The 27267-nt window shown below is 44.9% G+C and overlaps 1 protein-coding gene across 1 annotated transcript in view; it reads left to right on the plus strand.

Annotated features, from left to right (window-relative positions):
- stxbp5l (syntaxin binding protein 5L) overlaps positions 1-27267 on the plus strand; it is a 578167-nt gene that overhangs the window by 215491 nt on the left and 335409 nt on the right. The window contains exon 5 of the mRNA XM_078559960.1: positions 18407-18541. Within this exon, the coding sequence (XP_078416086.1) occupies positions 18407-18541 (135 nt within the window). The remainder of the gene's footprint in view (positions 1-18406; positions 18542-27267) is intronic.

Consider the following 27267-nt stretch of genomic DNA (forward strand, 5'->3'; position numbering starts at 1 on the left):
AGATTGGAAGATTATCATTAGTGCCTCTCCAATTTCCACTCTCACTTCCTTCAGTTCCCTTGGATGGATCTCATACAGTCCTGGTAGCTTATCTATTTTAAGTAAAGATAGACTTTCTAACACCTTCTCCTTCTCAATTGTAAATTATTTTAGTGTACCAGTCACTTCCTCTCACCTCGTCCTAGGTAGCATCTTCTTCCTTTGTAAAGACAGATGCAAAGCATTTGTTTAATACCTTCGCTTTCCACCTGCCTCCACATGCAAGTCCTTTTTTTTAATTCTTAATCAGCCCTACTCTTTTACCACTCTTTTATTATTTATATGTTATAGAAGGCTTTGGGATTCCCTTTTATGTCAGCTGCCAGACTCTTTTCATTCTCTACCCTTGCTTTTCTTATTTGTTTTTTTTACACCCCCTCTGGTCCTTCTATATTCAGCCTGATTCTGCATTGTATTTTCTACCTGACATCTGTTGTACACGCACTTCTTCCTTTTCATCTTGCAAAGAAAATATCTTTTTTTCCCTAATATTATTGTAGGACACTGAAGCAGGCTTGTGTGTGTATGTTTGCGTGTGTGTATGTTTGCGTGTTTATGTGTGTGTGTGTGTCTGTGTGTGAGACTAATTTAATTAAACTAAAGATGGCCAGACTGCAAGGTTTGAATCATCAAAGTTGTTAAGTATAAAACAGGTATTTTGAAATAGAGTTGGGTGAGCTAAGATGAAGTCTCAGCATATACATTGTGAATGGAATTTGCATTTTGTAGATAAGTTGAGAGGTTGTTTGATTTTCAAAGGGACAGGATAAAATGTTTAAAACTGGAAAGATAAATAAGGCATAGTTATTAAGTTTATTTTTCCCGAAAGTGCTGGCCGTAAGGACAACATGAAAGATTTTTATATTCTGGAAAAAGTGACTTCCAAGGCAATGGCAAAACAATGGGATTTACAGATCAAAAGGGAGAAAATATATTTAAGGAAAGATTGACAGCTGTATGAGGAGTGGTCCTTGAGATCTTGAGAGGTGGACTGTGTGAAACAGACCTGTGAGAAAGCAGCCTCTAGCCATCCTTGAGAAGTGCTGGTTAGGTCCAAGGTACAAAGCTTTGTTAAAAGCCTTGGAGTTCCATTGTCAAATGAGAGGGAGAGAGAAGCTGTGAAATACCTCCCTTATAGCAACAGTGGGTGCTTGTGGTAATATTGCTGGATGTTTTTATAGATTAAGAATCTATTCGGACTGTTGCCTGAAAGGGGTGTGTAGTTGGGAGTCTAGTTGAGTGGAAATCTTTTGGGAACCGTTATAAGACCAAGTTTAATTGTATAACTATAATCTTGAGTGTTTAACTTTTTTTTTGTTAATAAATGTTTTAATTTAATATTTAAAACCTCCAAAAGTGGTAGTGGGTCTTTACTTCTGACTTCAGTGTACATACCTTCTCATAATAAATACGAATTGCAAAATCGCTGTGATAGCTTGACCAAGTTTCCCCTAGGGATTTGGTCAGCCTGGCAATTACCATCTGCCATGCCATAACAATCTTCACCTCTATCCGTCTTGTCATCCAGGGTGCTCTGGATTTATTTGTCCTACCTTTTCCCTTCAAGGGAATATACCTTGACATTGCCTGCAATGCTTTTTCTTTGATGGTGGCCTATTGTTCAGCCACCATCTTCTCTGCCATCATTAGATTCCAACTCACTCGACTCAAATGCACTCTCATCCCATCGAAGTTGGCTTTCCCCCAATTAATTATCCCTGCTCTGGATTGTTCCTTGTCCTTTTTCATGACCAGCCTAAATCTTATGATACAATAGTCACTATCCCACTGATATTTGAACCACTTGGGCCAACGCGTTTCCCAGAAACAGGTCCAATAGTGCCTGACCTCTTGAGAGTTGGACTGGAAACATACGACTACAGAAAATTATCTTGATCACATTCCAGGAACTCTCGGCCCTCTTGTCCCTTTGCACTATTCCTATCCCAGTCTATATTTGGATAATTGAAACCCCCCCATTATAATCACTCTATAATTTTTGCACCTCTTTGTAATTTTTTGCATATTTATTTCCCCATAACTCGTCCACTAGTTGGTGCACTGAAGAATGCTTATTTTTATGCTCCCTGATTCGAGCTTCTGAAAACTAGTTTAAACCAATTATCTGATTAACTAGCCGCAGCTTCAAGGAGAGCCTGTAAACCCCTGTTTAAAGCTGGAATAAAATTCAACTCCTCCCAATCCAAAGAGCAACTTTTATTTAATTGTTAAATTAAAGAAATGACTAGACTTTAGATAGAAATGGACCCAAACTCCAACTTAAGCACTCGAATGCACCCAAAGCAGCACTCCTTTGCAAACCCGCCATTGGGGAAGTTTCTCATCAGTGGGCAGGTGGCAGGCTGGGGTACAGATCAGCGGCCTGCTCCACGGAGGCATGCAGCCAATTTGCATCATTTAGGCCTCTATAGGGGCCACTTAGTGAGGTAGCTGGCATGTTGTCAGCGGCGGAGCACCCTTCCTTCATGTCGGGTGGCTGCCATTTTTATGGAGGTGAAATCCCTGCAGCAGAGACTCCATCAGTGAAAGACAGAGTTGTGGGCAGGAAAGACAGCTCCCTTGGACCCAACAAACCCCCGGAAGGATTTCTCTCCAATCAGTGGGGCCTTTTGCCCTCAGCCATCCTGAATTTATCTTAACTGTCTGATGGTGAAGTGTCCTTGAGGTCTCCGACCTGCCTCAGCAGTGCCTACCTCTCCCCATGTGGCTGCTGAGATTTCAAACCTGCCAGCCCTCTGATTGGTTCAGCAGCATCAGGAGCCTGCCTTCTGTCCTCAATTGGACAGCGGGCCCACAGGAAGCCACCTCTGGGAAAATAGCCAAGCTGATTCTGCTGCCAGCAAGTGCACTCTTGGGATCCATTTTGTCCCTACAGTGGGGTCCTAATGCCCAAGGTAAAATTCAGCCCAAAATCTCTAGAGTATATATTGCTGCAGGTGGATTGCTTTCTGGTAATTGAAAATTTCAGTCAGCCAAGTTGGAGTGGGAATGGAGCAAGTAAGTCCTCTGTTCCTTATTAACTGCACCCCCTCCCTTACTCCTATTCTGTTAGATGTGGGAGTTTAAATCAATAATTCTTCCAATTATCTGACTCCCAAATGCTCTATTATAGCAAGAGTGTATTTTGTTAATTTAATATACTATCTGACCTTTTTCACCAAGCAACTTTGATATGCTATGTTTTATGTTTGGCACGATATATCACTTGGAGGATTTACTTTTTGCTATAAAAATGTCTGTTAAGCAGTCAGTATGGTATGATCTTACTACTGAGTTACAGTTGGGTGATTGGAAATGGATTTATGATGGTACAATTTATGTATACAGGACATTTGGAATGATTGGCAAACACTAAAACTCGAAACTATTGTTTCATATTATCCCTAAATCTATTATGATAGTCGGCCATTATTTAACTGATATCAGCCCAGTATAGAACAGCTATCCATACATGTTTAGAAGAAAGGATCTGAGAATAGAGGGGACAGAAACATAGAGGAAGATTTTTCCATTTCCTTTTCTTCATAAATGTAATGCTGATTGAATTACTTGATAGGTACACATGTTTCATAAACTAATTAACAGAGAAACATACGTACATCACTGTTAAAACAGAAATTGAGTTTCCTTTCTCTGGTGGTCTCTCCCCTCAGGATACAGCACAATCTTCTAATGTTTCTTTGTTTAGAAGATCTGGAACTGGGCTGTATTCTACTTGAAATGTATAGCACTATTTGTGTCCCATTTGTTTACTACAAAGCTCTACTAACTTAGGCAGTGTTATCTGCTTTTTCTTAGAGCAGAAGTATAGGTTATAATTAACACAGTAGGATTTAGGCACTACAAGTAATCCTTTACTATTTCTTATTAAACTTTCTCAAGGTTCCTTTCAAATTGCATGCACTGTTAATTAATTTCTCTTTCAGCATATTTTTTTAAAGAGCTTCTATTTCATCAGGGTTACCAGGTGTGTGAATTCTTATAGTTCACAATTTGTTTTGAGTAATGAAATAATATTCTTGGGCGATACAAATACACAATGGGCAGCACTTGCTGAATAATCGCGAGTGTGCTAAGAATTACATTAACAACCAATTTAAAATCAGTCGGGCAAGCAACGTAGCTTCCTTCTAGTGCTAGTAGCTACTTATATTCATATGCAGGATCTGTCCTCTGCAGGCAAAAGCAATATGTCCAAACAGTGTGTCTTTTTAAAATAAACAAAAGCATAGTTTTATGACCCCAGCTGAGATTAACCCTGGACAAGCCTGATCCTAGGGTGGAACCCAGCTTGATAGATCCTAACTTTTATTTGTTTGTTTAGATACATGGACGTTAGCTACTGAACAGAGTCACAGGTGAGAGCTGATGAACTTTTAACAAAAGAATAAAACATTTATTCAACAAGGAAATATGAACTTTATTACAATACTCCTTCACCCACAACTATACCTTTACAAATATATATAGATTTGTAAAGATTACACAAGTTACAAAAGATATCATACTTTAATGTCCACAGTAAGTACACAGTCCATGTACCAATAGGCACCCTGTGGGCAGATATACCATACTCTGAAACCAAGTGACAGATGCCACCTCAACCAGATGCTGTGGATATCTCTTCAACTCCCCCCAGATGCTTGTCACACCGTGAGCCAACCAGTCTCACTGAACTCCGTCTTTCACATGAGGGTTACCAATCTTCACTCTCCAATAACTCGTTTTGGAATCTTCTCCCAAACCGCGCTTTCTCTCAGATGCCTTCCACAGATGTTCACCTCCAGGGTTTTGAACTCTCCTTCTGATGTTCCTCTTTCCTGGGTCACCACATGCATTCAAGCTGTCTTCCACACACTCTCTCTCACCAACTAAGCTGTCAACAGTACCATTACTGCTTCACATGCCCATAGGAAAAGGTTACAGATCTTCAACAACAAAAACAGGAAATGCTGGACAAACTCATCAGGTCTAACAGCATCTGTGGAGAGAAAAACAGATGCTGAAAGAGAAATTCAGAGCTAAAGAGAAGTAAAAATGTGATGAAATTTATACTGTTTAAGGTGGGTGGAGCAGGTGAAGCTGGATAGAAGGTCAACGATAGATTGAGGCAAAGGAGATTGACAAAGATGTCATGAGCAAAAGGACAAAGTGGGTGTTAATGGTAGTGGTAAGGGCTAAGGGAGGTGCTGATAGTGGCATTAAGGTAAGAAAGCAGGATGTGATGACAGGACAAGGGTAAGCACTCTGAAAAGAACAACATGAACAAGTGACAGATGGCCCTGGTGAGGCGGGGAGGGGGGGGGGGAGGAGACGGTGGTGGGGAAAAGAGATCGAAAGTAGGATAAAAGGTGGGGATAAAACAATGAATAAATGAATAAAAATAAAAATAAGTGGATAAAAAATAAAAATTAAAAATAATGTGTATTGAAAAAAGCAGGTAAAAAAGGGCTGAGGATAGAGGAGAGAGTTCATGGTCTGAAGTTGTTGAACTCAATGTTAAGTCCAGAAGGCTGTAAAGTGCCTTATTGGAAGATGAGGTGCTGTTCGTCCAGATTGCGTTGGGCTTCACTGGAACATTGTAGCAGGCCAAGGACGGACATATGGGCATAAGAGCAGGATGGTGTGTTGAAATGGCGAGCAACAAGAAGGTCTGGGTCATGCTTGCAAACAGACTGAAGGTGTTCCGCAAGGTGGTCACCCAGTCTGTGTTTGGTCGCTCCAATGTCAAGGAGACCATATTGGGAGCAGTGAATGCAGTAGATCAAATTGAAGGAGGTGCAAGTGAAGCGCTGCTTCACCTGAAAGGAGGGTTTGGGCCCTTGGATGGTGAGGAGGGAGGAGGTAAAGGGGCAGGTGTTGCACCTTCTGCGATTGCATGGGAAGGTACTGTGGGAGGGGGATGAGATGCTGAGGGTGATAGAGGAGGGTCTTTGGACCAGGGTGCCCCGGAGGGAACAGTCCCAACAGAATGTCGACAGGGGTGGGTGATGGGAAGATGTGTTTGGTGGTGGCATCATGCTGCCCCCACTCCAATGTGGATCTGTTCTTCCCCCACCATCCCCTCCCCCCAATCCACCCCCACCAGGGCCATCTGTCACTTGTTCATGTTATTCTTTTCAGAGTGCTTACCTTTGTCCTGCTACCATCACATTCTGCTTTCTTACCTTAATGCCAGTATCAGCACCTCCTTTGGCCCTTACTACTACCATTAATATCCCCTTTGCCCTTTCGGACATGACATCTTTGTCAATCTTTTCTTTGCTCCCACCTATCGGTGGCCTTCTACCCAGCTTCACTTGCTCCACCCCCCTTAATCAGTATAAATTTCATCACATTTTTACTTCTCTTTAGCTCTGAGGAAGAGTCATACGGACTTAAAAAGTTAACTCTGTTTTTCTCTCCACAGATACTGTTCGACCTGCTGAGTTTTTCCAGCGTTTTATGTTCAAATTTCCAGCAATTGTAGTATTTTGCTTTTATGTTACAGATCTTTAGTTGTCTCTTTGGACCATCATTCCTCTTGTCAGCTGTTCTCGCTTAAAATCTGCTTCCTGCAGCTTGAAGCTTTGAACTTGAAGCTTAGAGCCTTTCTCTGCCCCTCACTCTTAACTTCACTTAACAGGACCTTTTCCAAGCTCCTGTCCTTCTTTTGACTGGAAGGTCTGCTTTGGACTTGCCGTCTTCCACTCCCCTGGATTTTTTTGGGATTTTTCCTTAGCTTGGAACTGGTTATCTGTTCTTCTTGCTCCAGCCACTCTCTGGCAGCTAATTTCAACCAACCTTAGTTTGGATCTGGCTATATGCCCCTTCTAGGTGGCTTCTGTTTGCCAGCTGTATTCCAAACCAGCTGAACTCCAACAGCTTCCAAAACAAACTGCTGTCTTTTTTCTTCTATTTGTGTCTGTGGGAGGGACCTGCCTCTCTGCCTCCCTGTTGCTAGGCAGAAATGCAAGCACCTTTTTATGGTGAAACTAAAACTCCATTTGACCTTTCTTGACATGCAGATACAAAAATAGAAATCAAACTTAAATTTTAAAGCTAAAACTCATGCCCAACACCAAAAATACCAATATAACTTATTTAAACTGCCTCTATTTCCTAACAATGGGGGATAATAACTCCTCGGTACATTCATCATGGCAACATCTTGACTAGTCAGACTCCTTTTCTCTTGCAATATTAATTGTTGTAAGCTTTGATAGTATGTCTTTATTTTAGCAATACCCAAGTTCTATACTACTAAGTGGCTATAAATATAAGTTGTTGTTGTAGCAGTGTTTTCTATATTTTCATCACTGTCTGGGTAAAGAAGTTCCTCTAGAGCTCCTTATTAATATGTTTGCCAGCTCAATGTGAATTTATAAAAGCAAAATACTGCAGATTCTGGAGATCTGAAATAAAAACAAAGTGCTAGAAAAGCTCAGCAGGTCTTGCAGCATCTGTGGAGAGAGAAACAGAGTTAATGTTTCGAGTCCAATATGAATCTTCTTTGGAACTGAAGAGAGATAGGAACGTGATGGATTTTATGCTGCTGAAAAAGGGGGGAGGGGCAGGTGGAGGAAAAGAGAAGGTCAGGTATAGGTTAGAGAGCGGGGCAGATAAAATTACAAAGATGTCATGGAACACAGGCAAAGGGAGTAGTAATGATAGCATTAAAGACACAAAGCTTGGTCAGAGTAGGTGTTAATAGCAAAATAAAGGTGAATGCTGCCTGCAAGCAAAATAGCAGAATAGCACAACTTAGAAGTCTGCTGTTGATACAAAACTTGGTATCATAGTAAATAAGAGCCTCCTCCATGTGTGTGCTCCCTTTCCTAGCAGTTGCCATGACTTCTTCATCCTCAGCCAGCCCAGGCTGCCGTAGCATTTCATTCCACCCCCAAATTCCACAGATAGATTCTAGGGGACGAAGGATATTCCTTGAAAGTATGGCTACTCACCTCTCTACAGGAGCCCGACACAGATGCACAGAGATGCTACAACCAAAGTCACGTGCTCACAAGATCCACCATTTAGCAGGCCATCGGCATTCTGAAAATGTGGTTCTGGTGCTTGGACTAGTTGGTTGGTGTGCAGCAATACACACCCACAAGAATCTTGCTTATTATAGCTGCACATTCCATAACATAGCACTCTAGAGAGGTGTGGACCTTAAAGATGGCAAGACACTGGAAGGACACGGCTCATCGGAGAAGAAAGAGGAACAGAATGCAGAAGGGGAGGCGGAGAATACTCTGGCTGCACAGAGAGGTTGCCAGGCCCAGCACGGGGCTCATGGCACTCATCAGGATACCATCAACATCAGGATACCATTAACATCAGGGATCATCTGATTCAGGCATATTGCAACTGAGGATGAATGGCATATGGAAGTCACACTGAGATGCCTTTGCTGTTATGGACAGGCAGACTGTATCTATTTCCTCTCATCAACTATCCATAAGCAGAAGGTGTTTTGAATTATTTTTAAAGCATGTGGTGGTGTGTTTTCCCAAACCCTCTGCGTGAGAGATCCAATTTACTAATAACCTACAGCAAACTCATGTTATGATTAACTCAGAAGGTTAGTTTATTCCACATTCAAAATGCAGCGGAGGCATGTTCTCAACTTCCCCCACATTCCCACACCACTACGCATACACGCATAAACACACACATACACACACACAGTGAAGTGGTGGATAGAAAAAAAGAGCTGTACAGCTGTTTTTATATTCATTCATGGGATGTGGGCATCGCTGGCTTGGCTAGCATTTATTGCCTAGTGCCCTTAAGAATGTGGTGGTGAGCTGCCTTCTTGAACCGCTGCAGTCCATGTTGTGTAGGTAAACTCACAGTGCTGTTAGGGAGTGAGTTCTGGGATTTTGACCCAGCAATAATAGTACAAGGACCACAGATAGGAATACTAGTTCATGTAATTTCCAGAGTCAGAGTCCAATGAGGAAGTCTTTCACGTAGGAGCTCGAATTCTGCTGGCTGAAGAATGGAGTTGTAGAGTTCGCTTTACAGTTGGAGCTGATACCACAAGATGAAGTAGGTACACAGAGACTGGGTTGGTTGCTTCTTGGTGGTTCACCAGTTGGATGTTAAACAGCAGACTGCCTGTGAGGCCCAAAGATGTAATGTTAAAAGGCCAGAGGCTTGGGTCATGTGACATGGCCCATTAATGGTTAGTGCAGCTTAACAATCAGTTTCTGTGCTTCTGGCTACAATTCCATTGTTCTTCCGTAGGAGAGAGTTGAGGTGGTTATTAGCATCTCTTCAAGTATAATGAATTTCAATCTCTCTCTTTTGTGATAGTTCAGGTTGGGGAGCCAGTTTGTCTGCACTACCTCTGCTTTCGTTGATTACAAGGGACCTGTACAGTGAGGTGTGAAATTGCACAGGCTGGGAGAGAAAGTCTTTTGTTCTTGTAACTCTTGGTGGTAGCTCCCAGAACGAAGGGCCAGTTCTGTGGTCATGTGACTTGTAGCAGTCATCTTTTTTTGGTTCAGCAGAAAGTCCATTTTTGAACATGGCAAAAGAATAAAGTTTTAGATTTCTTTTCATGTCATATGGACCCAGCGTAATGGTTCCATTTAAGACACAGCCTGGAACATGTAAACTCTCACCATCAATGAAGGATGCACATCTGCCCAGAGGTGTCAAGGTCACCATTGACAAACTCTCACTCTCTTTCACCGCTTTATACCTCTTCTTGTCCTGTCACTGATAAAAGGTGCCTCACACATTTGTACCAATATTTACATTGTGCTCATAAAGAAAATCTGTACACAGTTTCAGAAAGAAGTTACCCTAGTGACCCACCCAGTGCTTTGTACACAGCCACTTCTATGCAGTACTCCCCTTATGGCCTCGGAGGAGGCTGAGGCAGTTTACTCACTTGTCTCTGCCTGTAGCTGAGTTGCACGTCCTGGTCGTCTTCATGGTGGGAGTGAATGTGGTGGCATTAAAGAAAGGGTGAGCATTAAATAAATCTTTATGTGGGCCAAGCAGGCAGCGCTCAGAGAATGAAGGGCAAAATCCTCCAGCAGCTGTAGCATTGGGACTGCAAGGGCATCATTTGCTGCCAGCGGCCCCCACCCTGTACCATGGAGCGTCTAGCCCTGATGGCCACAGAGGGAAGCCATTGGGAGGGTCTTTTCAACTCTTTCGAGTACATTCACAGTTCTTGGTTTCCGGGAGTGGGACGTGAACCCACAACCTTCTGGTTCAAAGGCGAGGGTGCTATGAACTGAGCCACAGCTGACACCTCAAGCCATTGGGAGGCTGCATCCATGCAGCTGACAGCCAGAAAATCACCCTTAATTGGGCCATTAATCATTCAAATTGGCTGCATTGCTCCATTTAACAGACAGCTAAGCCACTGCTGTTCCCACTGCTAAGAAGCCTCCCTGGTGGGAGCTGGACTGCATTGGGGAGCTGTCCTGATGCGGCTGCCCAGCATTTTATCTGCCCCCCGTGGGCCAGCAAAATTCCACTTTTTAACTCTGTTTCTTTCTCCACAGATGTTACCTGACCTGCTGAGTATTTCGAGTATTTTCTGTTTTTATTATCTTAGGATAAGAAATTGCACTGCAACAATCTCAACAGACTGAACAAGCCTATTGTGCGTTCTGACTGAAACCTACTGAACAACCCTACAGATAGAGCAATTTCCAACCCACCCCAATGAGACACCGGTGAAATGACGTTCCTCCTGCTTACACTCATGACACCCCATCCATGGCCACCACTGGAGCGGTAACTAGTTGTTTGCAGCCAACCCTCCTCAGCCACTTGCACACTGGCATTTTTGGGACTGGAGTTCACATCTCAACAGTGCATATCTCCTAATCCTTTCCCACATTAGCAATATCAACTTATATTTATATAGCACCTTTGGTGTAATAGAGGGCCGCAACTGCTGGCCCGCAGAAATTAGAAGAAATAAATGCACACTTACCTGGTCTTGAAAATTGTGTTGCCACTTCCGTTCACTGGAGTTGCTTGGGGCCTGAATCACAAGAACCCTTGCAGGCCCCAGCAAAATGCAGCTCCAGCGGATTTAAGGAGGTCACTATTTTTACAGCACTTGCTGCCATAAAGCAGTTAAGTTTAAAAGGCCAGGAAATTGACAGGGCAGGGAGCAGGCAAATGTTTGGGGTGTTCAGGTGTCTGGAGGTCGGTGGGGGGAGCGGGTGGGTAACTATTGGTATATCCCCATCCGAAGTTTGCCATTTTAATCACATTTTCCGATGGTTCCCAGTACAGCACAATTGTCCAGAGGAAGTTAGCACTTCTGGGCAATTGTCTTGCAAACCCTTGCCTGGGAACTTGCCAGAGGGATTTCCCAGCGCATCTTTGGGGTACCTCCCACCCCAAATCTGACACCGGGGAGTGTGGAAGTTACAGGCCAGAATGTTGCAAGGCATGACAAAACAAAATATGATACAGAGACCTTAGGGCAGATAACCAAAAGCTTGGTCGAAGACGTAGATTTTAAGGAATGTCAGAAAGGAGAAAAGTGAGGCAGAGAGGTGAATGAATTCCAGAGTTTAGGGTCTAGTCAGCTGAAGGCACAGCCACCAAAGGTGGAGCAATTAAAATCAGGGTGGTCAAGAGACCATAATTAGAGGAGCACGGCTTTAAGTCTGGAGGAGATTACAGAGATAGGCCATGGAAGGATTTAGAAAGAAGACACCCAACTGAAGAACCAGTTGAAAACAGTTGACCCCAGTGGACAACGGGCAGCTATGCTGATTGGAAATAGTTGATCCTTGTTAACGGCCAGTTGAACTTCCCAGTTGAAACAGCTGTCGCTGGTTGCTATAAACTGTCATCACAGGTAGGCTTTTCCAGTTGAAAAGAACAGTTGCCACCCGTTGTTTTTTTTTGCTTATCCCGGTTGAGCCCAACTTATGAAGAGTAATTGGTGAACCTAAAGGCCTTGTGCATCAGCATGATGTGGTGTGCAATCGTGAAAAACTAGTAAAGAAACTGAAAGGGACACTGACTGTAAAACACAATTAAAGTAAACGTTCAATAAATCATACAAATAAACACTTTCTTTACAAAATTTACATACAACCTAATTCATTTCTAGGAAATGTTTCTTGTTTAGGTCTTGTATTTTATCAGAGATGTAGGGCGGAATCGCCTGGTCCCGTTGGCGGCGGGCGTCATGGCAGGTGTTGCACATACAGTGCAGTGCCAGGGCAAGGGCTGTCCTGCAGTTGAGGCGAGTTGGAGGGGTGGTGGGGGGGCAAGGGCTGCACTCTGGTTGATGGTAGTGCACAAGCACGTGCAGGGAGGGAAGTGGCCATGCATTAGGGAAACTCTGTATGAAGTGACCATTCCTCTGCAGCTGAGACAGTTTGGACGCAGCCACATTGGCATCCTTGGAGTCAAGCCTCCAGCTTATCTGCCCACTTGAGCAATGCAGTGGGCTGAAAGTGCAAATCAAATGCTCCAGAGCTCTTCACCCCTTGGGCACAGCCTGCAAACTAATGAATGTTTCAGTAGACTGCAGAAAACAATTGGACGACTGTGCACATTGTACAATCTCCTTGCGAAAACTGGCCATGGAGCTGGCTGAGGCACTCACAATCCCTTGCAATGTCATCATTCGGGCTTGAACCAGTCTCCCCCATGGTTCAAATTAATGGCGCAGCTTTGCAGTGCGGGTTAGGAGAATGCCTACGCCTGAGCTGAGAGCATAGCATGCAGTCAAGTGGGCGAAGCTACCGCCAATCAGTCAGGTGGAGTGGGGCGGAGGTGGGTTGGGTTTTGGACAGAGAACCAGTGTCGCCAAAGACTGCACATACCTAGTGAATTGGTTGGTCACATCTGCCATGTGCTGCAGGATTTGGCGCCATGGGGACATGGAGGGCATCCACTGCCAGTGGCCGTGAAAGTGACCGTGGCACTTAATTTTTATGCCAGTGGCCCCTTTCAGGGCTCCACAGGTGACCTCTGTGGGATATCGCAAGCCACCAGCCACAAATTCATCCACAAGGTCACAGATGCCACCTTTGCAAAGGCACACAATTTTGTGCATTTCGCCTGGGACCAGGAAAGCAAGAGCGCTGGGATTTGCCCAGATCCCAGGTTTCCCACAGGTGCAGGGTACCATCGACTGCACTCGAGTGGTGCTGAGATTTCCGAGGCATCAAGCAGTCAACTATGTCAACCGCAAGGGCTTCCACTCGCTGAATGTTCAGCTGGTGTGCGACCACTAAAAACATGGTTTCCAGGGAGTGTCCACTTAGCAGGTCTTAGATCCCTGACATCTTCCAGGATCCACAGAGGCTGTAGAGCTGGCTGCTCGGGGACAAGGGCTACCCGCAGAGGACTTGGCTGATGACATCCATGCGACGACCTCAGAGGGCAGTAGAGAGAAGGTACAATGAGGCTCATACTGCAACTCGCATCTTGGTGGAGTAAACCACCACGATGTTGTAAATGAGGCTCTGGTGCCTGGACCGGTCTTGTGGAGCCCTGCAATACAGTCCACAGAGGGTGTCGTGCATTATTGGCTGCTGCACCCTTTACAACCTGGCACTGCAATGGGGAGAGGAGCTGTCTGCGGAAGAAATGGAGGAGTTGGACTTCTCCTCCGATGAAGAGGATGTCGATGGGACCAAGGATGAGGAGGTCCTCGAAGGCGAGGATGCCGGCAATGAGGCCATTGCAATGGCCAGACGAGGCAGGCGTGCTCGGGAGGCCCTCATAGCTGCTACATCGTGGAGGCTGATGATGACATGCAGCGTGGAGACACCATAGATCCTCACATTGCATCTGTGAACCTTTTACTCCAGTCTGGCTGATGATGGCGCACCTACCCTTTGTGATAAGCTCCTGTCATGGAGACTCAGGATGCCCTAATAGCCGCTAGATTCCAGGAGGATGATGATGACAAGCAGTGAGGACACTGCTTAATCTTCACCTAGCCTCTGTGAATGTCTGACTCCTGGCTGGTCGAGGGCAGCTTGCTGGTGCTCTGTGACCAGAGTCATATCGCGGAGACGCAGTCGTGAAACTTTAAATGCACCTGACCCCTTCAGGAGCACAGCATCACTGGCCACAGACACTGAAGAGATGGGGGGGCCAGCCCTACATATGTGCTGAGAGCACACAGAGAGAATGACTGAACTCTGTGGTGCCTGCCCATGACGTTCTGGCAGGAATGATGAGCACCATCGAGGTGCACGCATCACTAATGTGCCCAGTGAGTGTGAAGCTGGACCACCACTTTGGTCTGAAGGTTGCACACTGCATAGGGATGAGGCCCTGGACTGAGACACTTGCCTTTATCTTGCGCAGGAACCAAGATTTCATATGAGTGACATGAACGCTGCTCATCATAACAAGAAGCCATAGGCAAGGAAACATTCTTGGGCATTTATTTACAATAGTGAGCATTATGTACATGTGATTAATACCTGTGTCCAGGCTGTACAACTACTGCTTCTTAACTTCCCTAAGCCTGCCATTACTTCTTGGTGCTCCCCTGACAGCCAAAGCGGAGGTGGGGCAGCCTGTTGGCTGCTACACCCTGTCATGATGACCTTGACTGGCATCCTCTGGAGGGCCGAGACCTGGATGGCCACAGTCTGCTTTTGGAGACCTGCTGTATGGCAGTGGCACCCTCCTCGGCCTGTGGAGCTGGGGCTGTTGGGGTCACAGGAAAAGGGTATTGGGAATGGCTGGACACTCCTGGAGTCAGCTGGGTGGATGGCCCCAGGGTGTGCATCTGCTGATCCTCCTCCCTATGGGTGCCCGAAGGCTCCTGGCTGATCTCTTGTGGAGAAGGGGAAGCTGGAATAAGATGGAGCTTCCCCTCTCGTGTTGACACTGTTGGAGGCCAATGATGGAGTTCATCCCACGCAACAGTGCAGGACCAGTGTCTTGGGCCAAGGTCTCTATGGTGGCCCCCATCCTATCAATGTTGACTTTGGTGTATTGGTATGCTGGCGCTATCATCTCAGACTGAAGGTGGACGGACTCCATCATTGTGCCTCGCAATCTGAGGAGTGCAGCGGACATCCCTTCCTGATGTTCCTGGGATTGCCTTTGCAGCTCCAGCAACTGAGTTATGACCGAGTCCAGAGGCCTGTCATCTTCAACTCAGCAGATTTCTGGCCTTTAGCAGTCCTCTGAGTGCCAGAAACCTGAGGAGTCCCTGCCACCATCTGCTGTGGATCAGATAGTGCGATTTGCTCACCATATTGTGACCCCAAGGCTAATCTAGAACTAGGTCCTACTGAGGTTTGTTTTTTTGCATTGGTGAGGGTGTGGGTGAGCGCTGTGATGGGTCTTCAATTGGGGTTTCAGCAGATTCTCTGCTGAAGTGTCTTCGGGGCTTGAGTCAAGTGTTGTGGACTCCCTCGGCTGTTTCCCAGATGTGCCTGTGAAAGCAAGGGGAGATAATTAGTGCATGGCAGTGGTGTATGAAACAGGATGCATCACTCACAGCATGGCTGTCTGATGGTTGTTGCACTGCTGGATCCTCACTTGGCAGGGCACCTCTGATCACACCATCAGCACAGGAACAGTCCAGATCTTCACTGGCCAGCTGTATAACTCTATTTTCAAAGTCTGTTGGAACTTTGATGTGAGGCATTCCCCTGCCAGCGTGCGACTCCTCCCTCTTATATGCCAGCTTGTTCTGCATGAATACAGATAAAGAGAGTGTAAGCAGGATGCCTGCCAGACCAGACGATGAGGATGCCTGGCATGTGTGGGTCGTGAATGGTGCCATGGACGGAATGAGGGCAATGAAGTTGTGTGTGAGAGAATGAATGGTGATGTCCCTTGAACTGGCAGTGATTGAGATCCCTGTGGATGTGTGATGGGTTTGTGAGTGTGTGAGTTGAGAGTAATGAGAAGAATGACCTACCCTGATGGAACGGAGGAGATCATTCATCCTCTTTGGACACTGGGTGGCTGTCCTCTTTTGCAGGGTGTTGGCACTGACCACCACTGCCACCGCCTGCCAAGTCGGATTGGTGATGTTGCTGTCCCTCCTGCGGGGGTAGAGAACATCATGGCGGGCCTTCACAGCGTCCAAAAGGTGTTCCAGGGATGCGTCACTGAATTGGCGGGCTGCAGCCTTCCTGCCTTTTGGGGCCATGCCTTCTGTGGAGGAGTCCTGGGCTGGAAGCATTGAGAGGTGTGCATGTGGCTGCGCTTTAAATATGGCGCCCGACGTGAGGAAGCAGCAAGGTGACAGTGTGGCGGGCGAATGAGACCCCGCCCGCCATCAACACGGCATGTTTCCTGGGAATGCATGTTTAATGAGGCGGGATTGGGACGATAAGGTGTGAAAAGCCATCATTGCGGCTGGTGGGTAAAATGTTCTTTTTCCTGCACGCTACCACACTTCTGGCGGATTTGTCCCAGATTTGCACTAAGTTGCTGATAGAATCAGATGTGAAATTATTTCTGGTTGGATTTCTCGGTCGTTCCGATTGTCAAAACACATACCCAGCTATTCTATTTGGAGGCCAGTTAGATACAGTTGCAGTTTTTAGCTAGTTTCAACTGATTTTTTTTCCTTCTGGGCAAGCAAGTGCAGTTCTATCAAGCTGGGTGACGGTGGAGAGAAGTGCAATCAACTCTCCCAAAGGCTGCTGACAGGTGGAGAAGGATGAGGAGAGATAGTTTGCCTTTGTCACAGTCACATTGAATGTCATTTGTGACTTTGATAAGAGCTATTTTGGTACTGTGGTAGGGGCAGAAACCTAATTGGAAGGATTGAAATATGGAGCTCCTGGAAAGATGGGCACAAATTTGTGAGACAATAATGTATTCAAGAACTTTGGGGAAGAAAAGGAGGTTGGAGATGGGGTGATAGTTTGCAAGGATGCTGGGTTTAAGGGTTGGTTTTTTTGAGGAGGGATGATGACGGCAGATTTGAAGGAGAGAGGGACATAATTTGAGGAGAGAGAGCCCTAAACTATGTCAGCTAACATGGACTCAGGAAGGGAAGTTGGGTGGTCAGCAGTTTAGTGGGAATAGGGTTGAGAGATTGCAAGGTGCATCTCATGGATAAGATGAGGTTGGTGATGGCATGGGGGAGTTGGGGAGAAACTAGAGAAAGATACAGATTCAGCACTGTAACAATGGGAAGCTTCAGAAGCTCAGCCTGGTAGACTAGGGGAAGGATGGGAAGTGGCAGAGACAGCTGATCAGATGGTCTTAATTTTGGTGACAAACAAATCCATTAACTCCTTACTTTTGTTTTTAGAGGCAAGAACGGAGAGACAGGGGAGAAGAGTTTGAAGGCGCTATGTCGTAGAGCAAAGAAGCTGGGGGTTACTTTTGTACTCCAGGATGATCCTGGAATTGAAAGCAGTTTTTGCAGATGAGAGGAGGACCCAATAGTGCTTTATGTGGTCCATTCAAATCTGGTGGTGAATGGCTAAACTAGTTGCTCGCCATATCCATTTGAGTCCCCTTCCATTGGATTTAAGGGAGTGGAGATGAGGGCTGGAGCAGGGATAATGGCCAGGGTGAGAGAGAGTAATGGTTTTAAAGGGAACAGGGTCATCAAAAGTGGAGGTGAGGGTCTGTTTAAGCAGACTGGTAGCTACAAAAATATTGTGGTGAACAGACGGCCAAAGGCTAAAGAATTGAGATTTTGATAGTGCAGTTGTAAATGCTTTGGGGCATCATTGACCCATTCAAACTGTATCGCTCCACCTCCCCCCTACTCAAAAGCACTGCTTCGATGGCTGAAACTCAGCCTCTTCACCAAAGCACATCTTGTTCTCCTCTCCCCAGTGCTATTTGTTGATTGTAACTAACTTCCGTGTCCTCCTTTTCCCTTCCTCCATCACCCTTCTCATTTCTCTCTCCATACTCTTTCTGTCTCCCTGTTCACTTTTCATTTTACTCTTCTTTCACTTTCCCTTCTTTTCTCTTCTGCCCTCTCTCTCCTTCCTTGTGATTCCTCTCCCCCCTTGTCCTTTTCTTTTTCTTTCTCACCCTCGCCCCCTCCCTTTCCTTACTGCACCTCATGCCCTTCATCACTCTCTCCCACTCACCCTTTCTGCTCTCACCCTCCCCTTGCTATACCCTCCCCTTCCTTGGTTCAATTCAATGGTATCTAGCCATCCAAGCTTTCTTGACCTTAATGTTCTACTTATTCTTGTCTCTCTGTGTGCATCATCACAGAAAATCATCTGGCTTTTTGTAAATGAATGGAAATATTGCCACTGAGTTTCTCAATCTTTTCATGATTGAAACAAAATTAATATCCCACCAGGGACATTATTTTCTTCTTATTACATATGGGTAATTTTTAATGGTATTTTTTTGAAAATATTGAATGTTATAACTCATGTTTCTTTTAAACCAGGATTACCTGCTGCCATCTCCCTTTCCAGAGTAAATGGTTATATGTGGGCACAGAGCGAGGAAACACATATGTTGTGAACATCGAATCTTTTGTCCTGTCGGGATATGTCATCATGTGGAATAAGGCAATAGAACTGTAAGTATCATCCATGACCAAGTGAAGAGCATTACTGTGGAAGGAAAGTCGCATCAGTTAATAATGTCCATTAACATGAAATATCTGGAATCTTTTAAATTTATGTAAGTCCAATGATCATATCTGATGAAGTCTGATATAGGTCAGATCCAAGTTGAACTTTTGATTTTTGTGGTAACAGTTTCAATTGCATGCATTACCTTACGAAGATCAGTTATCAGAAAGATATAACACTTATGGAGGAGACTCAGCAAGCCCAATAAAATTTGCCTGAAGTATAAATAATAAATAAAAAGGATCAAAACTTGTCACAGTCCTTAAGATTTCCTAACATAGGAGAATAATAATAAAGTAAAAGAATACCATTCCATTAATATGAGGACAGTAAAAGCTGCTGATGTTTTCAATAAATTCAACTAACTACGAGAAAAGAAACAAAAGCAATAAACTGCAGATGCTGGAAATCTGAATCATGCTCAGCAGCCAGCCAGCATCTGTCAAGAGAACTGATGTTAGTGGTGGAGGAATAAGACACTGTTTTGGCATTTTTATAGGCAAAAATCTGGGACAAAAGAGACCAAAATTTTGTAGCACAGTGTTTTGTGTGCACCAAGTACGTTCTTTGCTATGTTAATTCGAGTGCTTGCTGAGTGTCCCTGGAAGTGCCTGAAACAAAAGCTTGTCTAATTAAAATATGTAAATAAGGGTCCTGCATCAGATTCTTCTGTAAAATTGGTGTGTGGCAGTGCCTGAATGATCAGTTTCTAAAACCCCCCAAAAATATGGTACTGTACTAACAGTCAGAAAATAGGCTACAACTGTAATATTTAAAGGATATCATCTCCATTAAGAGTTTCTTTATAGGCTGCTGATGTACTTTAGTGCCAATTTTGACTTTCTAAGACACTGGATTTCCACAGATACAGCAAAAATTTCATGTATCCCATGGATCGCTGATTCCTTTTCAACCAGCAATATTCTACAACAGAAGGTCTTCCATTCCTTTAATATTCAAATCATCTGTGACCACAGACAGAGAATAATGAAAGTCCATGCCTGGCTTTTTAGCAGTAGTCCTGGTGCACAAGCACCAGTCCTCAATGCCCCCTTTTTTCCTGGCAGGCAGCTTGGGGATAACATCTGGCTTATGTTTCCTGTTAAGAACATGGGCACACTATAACAAAAGCCATGCAAGAATAAGAGTTCTGATAGAGCAGACCATTAGGCTCTTCAAAAAAGGTTTTGCTTTCTATACATTTTTAGTGACGCCCTTCAATTAAATCTTCAGCAAGTCTCATGATTCCTATTTATGTATTGAATGTTGTACAGCTTAGCAACAGAAAAGTGGCCTTGGATCAATTAGAGGAAGAGGGCTGGTGTATGATCATCAAGAATGGGATGAGGAAGCAGAAGGTCCAAAGAGAAGGACCAGAAGTGTTGCCACCTAATAGAGCTCTCAGGCAGTAAATTATTGAAGAGAGGGCCTGCTGAAGAATCCCTCTCCTTACAATGGTACCAGCTTTCCGTCACCAATACACTATCCTTCTAACCATCTCACCCAGTCCTTACATCCACCATCTGAATCCTGTCAATCTGTACAACTTCATGGGTGAATGGCTCTTACATCATTAAGAATATTAAGATTAATAGCAATTCAAAAAGAGTTTACTACACCACTGTATTTCATCACACTTCATTTGGCAAATTACTTATTTTGAACAGAGAGAACTAAAAAACAATTTTGTGAAAAGCCCTAATGACTGCCTTCTATGCCCATTAACCTATTCTGGTATTCCTATGAAATGTATCCCTATGAGGTGTATCTCCAAGTGGCCACAGCTTGAGAGATAGAAGGCTGTTGAACTTCCAGTAGCACTATTTTCCTCCAGTCTTTGCTGACAGGTTATTGCACCATGCCGGCTCTATTACAGATATGTCTGATGTCCAATATTTGGGGAACCTCTGAACTCACCATTCTGGCATGGGTATTTGCTGTTCTTCACCTCCGTGACCCAAAAATGGGCACTCCTGAATTTCTGGATCCTGGTGTCAAAAGGAAAAATTCAGATTTCTGAGAATACAATTAGCCATTGGGAGGGGGAATTTAGAGAGAGTGTGAAGTAGCTTCTCAATAGTGCAAAGAAATAATTCCTTCTGCATGGAGGTGGATTCAAATTCTCATGTACATGCTGACCCTCGGCAACATCTGTAAGCTCAACACATGATTCCGCATGTATACGGAAGTCACACAGCTTTACCTAACCGTCACTTATCTCAATCCATCTATTCTTTATATTACAATGCTTGTCTAACAATACTGGAAGAACAGAAATTTCTTCCAGCTAAATATTGGGAAGACCAAAAGCATTGTCATCAATCTCTGCTACAAGGTCCATTCCCTAACCACCAACTCCATTCCCCTCCCTTGCAACTATCTGAGGCTGAACCAGACCAGTCGGAAGCTTAGTTGCTTATTAACACCGAGATGAGCTTCTGACCATACATCTGCTCCATCACCCGGACAGCCTACTTCTAACCCCATAACACACATTGGCCCTGCCCATGTTCCCAGCTCCGCAGCTGCTGAAGCTCTCACCCATGTCTATGTTACCTCTAGATTGACTATTCCAGTGCTCTCCTGGTTGGTCTTCCATCTTAAATCCTACATAAAACTCAGCTCATCCAAAATCCTGCTGCCCATCTTTCTAACTGGCACAAAGCTCTGTTCACCCATCAAATCTATGCTCATTGACCTACAATGGCTCCTGGTCTGGCAATGTCTCAATTTTAAAATTCTCAACCTGTTTTCAAATCCCTCTATGGCTTCGCTCCTTCCTATCTCCGTAACCTCCTCCAACCTAAGCTGTTGCACACCCGATTTTAATTGCTTCATTATTGGGATTTGTGCCTTCGGCTGCTTAAGCCCTAAGCCCTGGAATTCCCTCCCAAAATCTCTATGCCACCCCACCTATCTCTCCTGTTCAAGATTCTCTTAAAAGCTGTCACTGACCAAGTATTTGATCATCAGTTCAAATATCATCTTATGTGTCTCGTTGTCAAATTTTGTTTCATAATGTTCCTCTGAAGTGCCTTGGGAAGTTTTATTATATTAACAGCAATGTGTGCCAGTCAAAAGCGCCTCAACTGCAACTTGTTGAATGGTCCTTTAAATAGTGCTGGAACAGGATCCACCTTGCTTCTCAACATTTCTTGTTTAAGCAGTGAATAAGGAAGATATTGCCTGCACAACTCCCAACTACAATTTTGGTATCCTGATATAGCATTGGTCTGTTCGCATTGATGAGATCATGATCTCACACTTTCAAAATCTTCGGGCCATAGGAGGGGACCCACCTGCAAATGTCACACCATAGAACCATAGTACCATAGAAAAGTTACAGCACAGAAGGAGCATCACTTCAATTTTGCAGCTAAGAGCAGCGCCTCAGGAGGCTATGTTTCACAAAGGGGATAGTGATGGAGTTGTGCCACCTCTTCCACAATGACCTAGAAACCCAAACCAGTCTGAAGACTGTCCTTCCAGTGGCTGTGAAGATCACTTGCTGCCATTACATTCTACGCAATGGGATCCTTCTGCCAGGAGCAGGCGGCATCAGCAATGTGTCTTAGTTCACCAAACATAGAAGCTACAGGAAGGTGACAGAGGCATCATTTAGAAAGAGAGGGACTTCCCTGAGAAGGGAAGGTCAGGATGGAAAGGTACGTCGGTTTTCCAGGATAGGAGGCCCTACCTCAACGGGGAATGATTCCACAACCGCAGGGGCTACCATTCTCTGTCAATGTGCAGTTTGTGTGTGGTCGAAAGAAGGAGTTCACCTCGCTGAAAGCCCACTATCCTGGCAGCACTCATGATGCTTTTATCATTCAGCAATATCAACTGTCTTCTGGCCTGTAAGACATGCCTTTGGATGCCTGCTTGCTGACGAGTGCTATCTCCTCCACACATGGCTCATGACTCCCTCATGCCATTTGACATGAGATCAGTGGGTCTTCAATGAAAGCTATAATGTGGAACAAGCCATGGATCTTCTAAAGTAAAGGTCTTGCTGCTTTGATCACTTGGGGGGTTCTCTGGAGCACATGCCTGAGAGGATCTTCATATTTTGTTGTGGTGTTTTGCATCCTTCACAACCTTGCAATTATGAAAGCCCAGCTAATATCTCCTGGGACTCAAACGCCATCCTGGAACCAGGAAGAGAAAGGACTACGTCCACCACATGCAGTTAGATGGAGGGAGAAGATCCACATTGTGAGATTTCACTTCAGTCAAGCAAACATCCCCATCCCCAACGTGGACCCATCATATCCAAACAGCAGATCCATTCCTGACTCCCAATCATAAAATCCCCTTGGTCATCATCATTCAATAAGGCCATCAGCAAAAATATCACTCAACAACCTTATCCAGCTATACATCAATTATACAGAAAACCAGAAGTAATTACTCTTGTGCATCCTGTCCTGCCTGGGTTGGTGTTCCTGTGCAGTGCTATCCCAGCAGCTGCTGCAAGGCTGCTGATTTTCACTGGGGAAGAGAGCAGATGACATTGTTGAATGCCCTTGAGCAACTCTGAGCCTTGAGGGCCCGGCTCTGGATTGTACCACCTTGGCATGGGTGGCAACAGTTTGAGCTGGCTAGCTGACAGGCATTTTCAAGGGCACAGGTGGAGTGGCTATGGTGGGAGCACAAATGTTGTCATTCTTAGAGAAGACAGCAGGTTTGTGCTCCATGGTGTTGGTGCCACTGCCACTCCCATGGGGTAGCATCTCAGCAATCCTAATAATCTGCTGGAGCAAAGATTGCTGATCTGCTGTGAGAGCCTGCACCCCTTTGAGCACTGAGATCCGCATGCACAATGGCAGCAGTCAGAATCTGCAGGCCAGCAGCCAGGGATCTCTTCTTCCGGCTGAGCTTCCACTGCAGCACTGAGACATAGGAAGGCCTGTGCCAGTGCTGCAGTAGGAGCTGAGACAGCAGCCAGAGACACTCGATTATGGCCAGGTCAAACAGTGCTGCCAGCAAGGTGCCCAACACCTTCACGGTGGAAAGAATGGGCTCCAACTTTTGTGTGCTATCCTATATCATGGTGGAGCTGGACTCCTTCATGCTCCAGCCAGTGAATGTAGCCTATCTAGCAGACCTGCCAAGGCACCGAGCATCTCAGTATACACCGTCATCAGCATTTTCTTGCAGTCTGCCTCAACAGAATGAATGTGAGATCTCGCAGACACGAGCTGACCTATCCCCTTGCCCTGGCCGCAGCCCATTCATACCTGGTGAGTTGTGCAGATCTTGACTCTGTACTAGCCTCTAAAGTATGCACAGTGCCAAGACCTGAACTGGCGGCTTTGAGAATTAGGTCAAATGACGGTGCATCCTCGCCAGACATCTGCTTTTCCCTTTGTCCTTTTGCCAGAGGCACCAATGACTGAGCAGCCGGCAGTTCTTGACTACCTGAAAGCATAAAAGCACAAGGGAGTTGTAGGGGAAAAAGAAAGAGGTCCACAATACTCCCATCTGCAGTTTCAATTTCACACAGAATCACAGTGCAGAAGAGGTCCTTCGGCCCATCGAGTCTGCACCGACATGTGACCTACCTACCTAATCCCATTTGCCAGCACTTGGCCCATAGCCTTGAATGTTATGAAGTGCCAAGTGCTCATCCAGGTACTTTTTAAAGGATGTGAGGCAACCTGCCTCCACCACCCTCCCAGGCAATGTATTCCAGACCGTCACCACCCTCTGGGTAAAAAAGTTTTTCCTCACATCCCCCCTAATCCTCCTGCCCCTCACCTTGAATTTATGCCCCCTTGTGACAGACCCTTCAACTAAAGGGAACAGCTGCTCCCTATCCACCCTGTCCATGCCCCTCATCATCTTGTACACCTCGATCAGGTCGCCCCTCAGTCTTCTCTGCTCCAACGAAAACAACCCAAGTCTATCCAACCTCTCTTCATAACTTAAATGTTTCGTCCCAGGCAACATCCTGGTGAATCTCCTCTGCATCCCCTCCAGTGCAATCACATCCTTCCTATAATGTGGCGACCAGAACTGCACACAGTACTCCAGTTGTGGCCTCACCAAGGTTCTATGCAACTCCAACATGACTCCCTACTTTTGTAATCTATGCCTCGATTGATAAAGGCAAGTGTCCCATATGCCTTTTTCACCACCCCACTAACATGCCCCTCTGCCTTCAGAGATCTATGGACACACATGCCAAGGTCCCTTTGTTCCTCAGAACTCCCTAGTGTCATGCCGTTCATTGAATACGTCCTTGTCAAATTACTCCTTCCAAAGTGTATCACCTCACACTTTTCAGGGTTAAATCCCATCTGCCACTTATCTGCTTATTTGACCATCCCGTCTATATCTTCCTGTAGCCCAAGACACTCAACCTCACTGTTAACCACCCGGCCAATCTTTGTGTCATCTGCAAACTTACTAATCCTACCTCCTACATTGACATCTATGTCGTTTATATAAATGACAAATAATAGGGGACCGAGCACAGATCCCTGTGGTACGCCACTGGACACTCGCTTCCAGTCACCAAAGCATCCTTGTATCATCGCCCTCTGCCTCCTACAACTAAGCCAATTTTGAATCCACCTTATCAAATTACCCTGTATCCCATGTGCCTTTGCCTTCTTTTTCATGGCACCTTTCAGATAAAGGTCAGAAATGAGAGAAGAACGTGCATAAGACCGCAACTTGCCATCATCCTGGATGGCCTTGGCAGCACCAGTGCCATTGGCTCTGTGGCATTGGTGCCCATAAACTTATGCAGCATCTCCAGGGCACTGTGGAAATGGATGCTTGATAGTGCTTTGGAGGTCCACCTGTTTTTCTAACCCTTTCCTGCAAGAGAGAGAGCTGAATGTCAATGCCTGTGTCACTGTAGTTGGGTGATGTGCCTGCCATAGTTAAATAACTGTCGGTTTGCAGAGGCATGTAGAGTTATATTCTGTATGTTGCCCATTCTGGTTATGCAATACCAATACTGATAATGTGACCAAAACTGGCTGGAGGTAACAAGTCTTGATCCAAAGACCCAAAAAAAACCTGGGCAGCTTGCAAAAAAACACTGAAGAAATAGCAGCTGCAGAAAAGATAGTGTCATTTTTGCCTTTTAAGAAACTAAATGCAAGTCCACCTGTAAAGAAATTGGACCTCCTGATATAAAAGCCACAAACGCCTAACTTCATGACCTGTTGAACTTCCATCTCTTTGAGAGAATCTTACAATAATCCTGATATCCGACTCTAGCTATCTGAACTCGTCCAAACTACAACAAGAGTGGAAAAGTCTTGCATTTTCACAAGACTATTTTCCTGCAATGAGCTAGGGGACGTGTGAATTATTCTTTTGTTTACAACTTGTTAAAAAGTCCTATTTTCTTTAACTATATTTTCCTCCAATGTATGTGTGTGCATAAGTGCTAAGTGATTGATGTAGTGTTTAGACATGGGGTGAGTATGTGAATAAATAACCTTCTTTATTTAAACTCACAAAAGTCTGCTTCTGGTCTTTTAAATTAACTACACGCTAAAGGGGGCTTGGAAACACACATAACTACCTTTCCAAAACAACCACAGTGATTGTGGGAAGAAAGGGAAGGGAATTAGGCAGTTTCAGTTATCTTTCCTCCCCTGTCCATAACAATTGTAAGTAGTGTAAGTTGTATATAGCGTGTAGAGTTGCATGATTGAATGGTATGTCTGTTGAGATGTAGTACAACAATGTTAGGTGTGAGTTCTGGGTGTTCGGGTGTGCTACAGGGTGAATACGCAGGTGTGATGCATTGATGTGAGGTGTGGGTGGTATGGTGACTGGTGTCATGTGGAGATACATTGACTCACATTGACCACCTGGCTGAGCCCATTAAACTTTTTATGTCTCTGGTGCCATGTTCTGGGAGCCACACTCTGGGCATTAACTACCCTGCTGATGTGCTGCTGTTCTTTCTAAAGCCTCAGAAGTGAGTATTTCCTAGTCCCTGGTGGCAACATGGCCCCTTTCCTGGCACTCTACATCTCTGCCTCATGTAACCAGGGTGGCATTACTTAAGTGGAAAACTCTTTCCTTAACCTTTGTCTTCTCAGAGAAGCCACATGGACACAATGGACTGAAAGGCTTCTTTCCGTGCTGTAACCATTCCATGATTCTATTCTATGATCTGTGGTGTGCCAACCTCCTCGTTCCTCTGTGATTATCCAGTATCTTGCAATGTATTTCAGGGCTGTAATTTAAAAATGGGAGGCTGCCTGGAACATGTGGTTTATTCACAGTGACACTCGGCTCCCTGAGATGCACAGATGACATTGGCAATACAGAGGATTCCAGGCAAGTGTGAGAGCCACTTGTGACCACCCTACAATCCAGGAAATGAAGTGGGTACATGAATTTTATATAATTCCCACCTCGATTCCAATAGACACAAGCAGGTTGCAAATTGCAGTCCCTATGCTCAAAAATTGGGGCAAGCGAATTTCTAGTCCAAAGAGTCTGACAGAAGATATACGTAGATTAAATGTGTGAACAAGAAAGTGTTAGATTTAGCATAATGTGGAGTTATCCTCTTTAGTAGGAAGAATGGAAAAACATAATGGACCGTAACTTCCGAGCTCCTCAACGTCATATTGCGAGATACTCCAAAGATGCACTGGGGAATTGGAAGTTCCCAGGTCAGGTTTACACGGCA

Source organism: Cetorhinus maximus, chromosome 16 (genome assembly GCF_964194155.1).
Source record: "Cetorhinus maximus chromosome 16, sCetMax3.hap1.1, whole genome shotgun sequence".
NCBI classification, from domain to species: domain Eukaryota; kingdom Metazoa; phylum Chordata; class Chondrichthyes; order Lamniformes; family Cetorhinidae; genus Cetorhinus; species Cetorhinus maximus.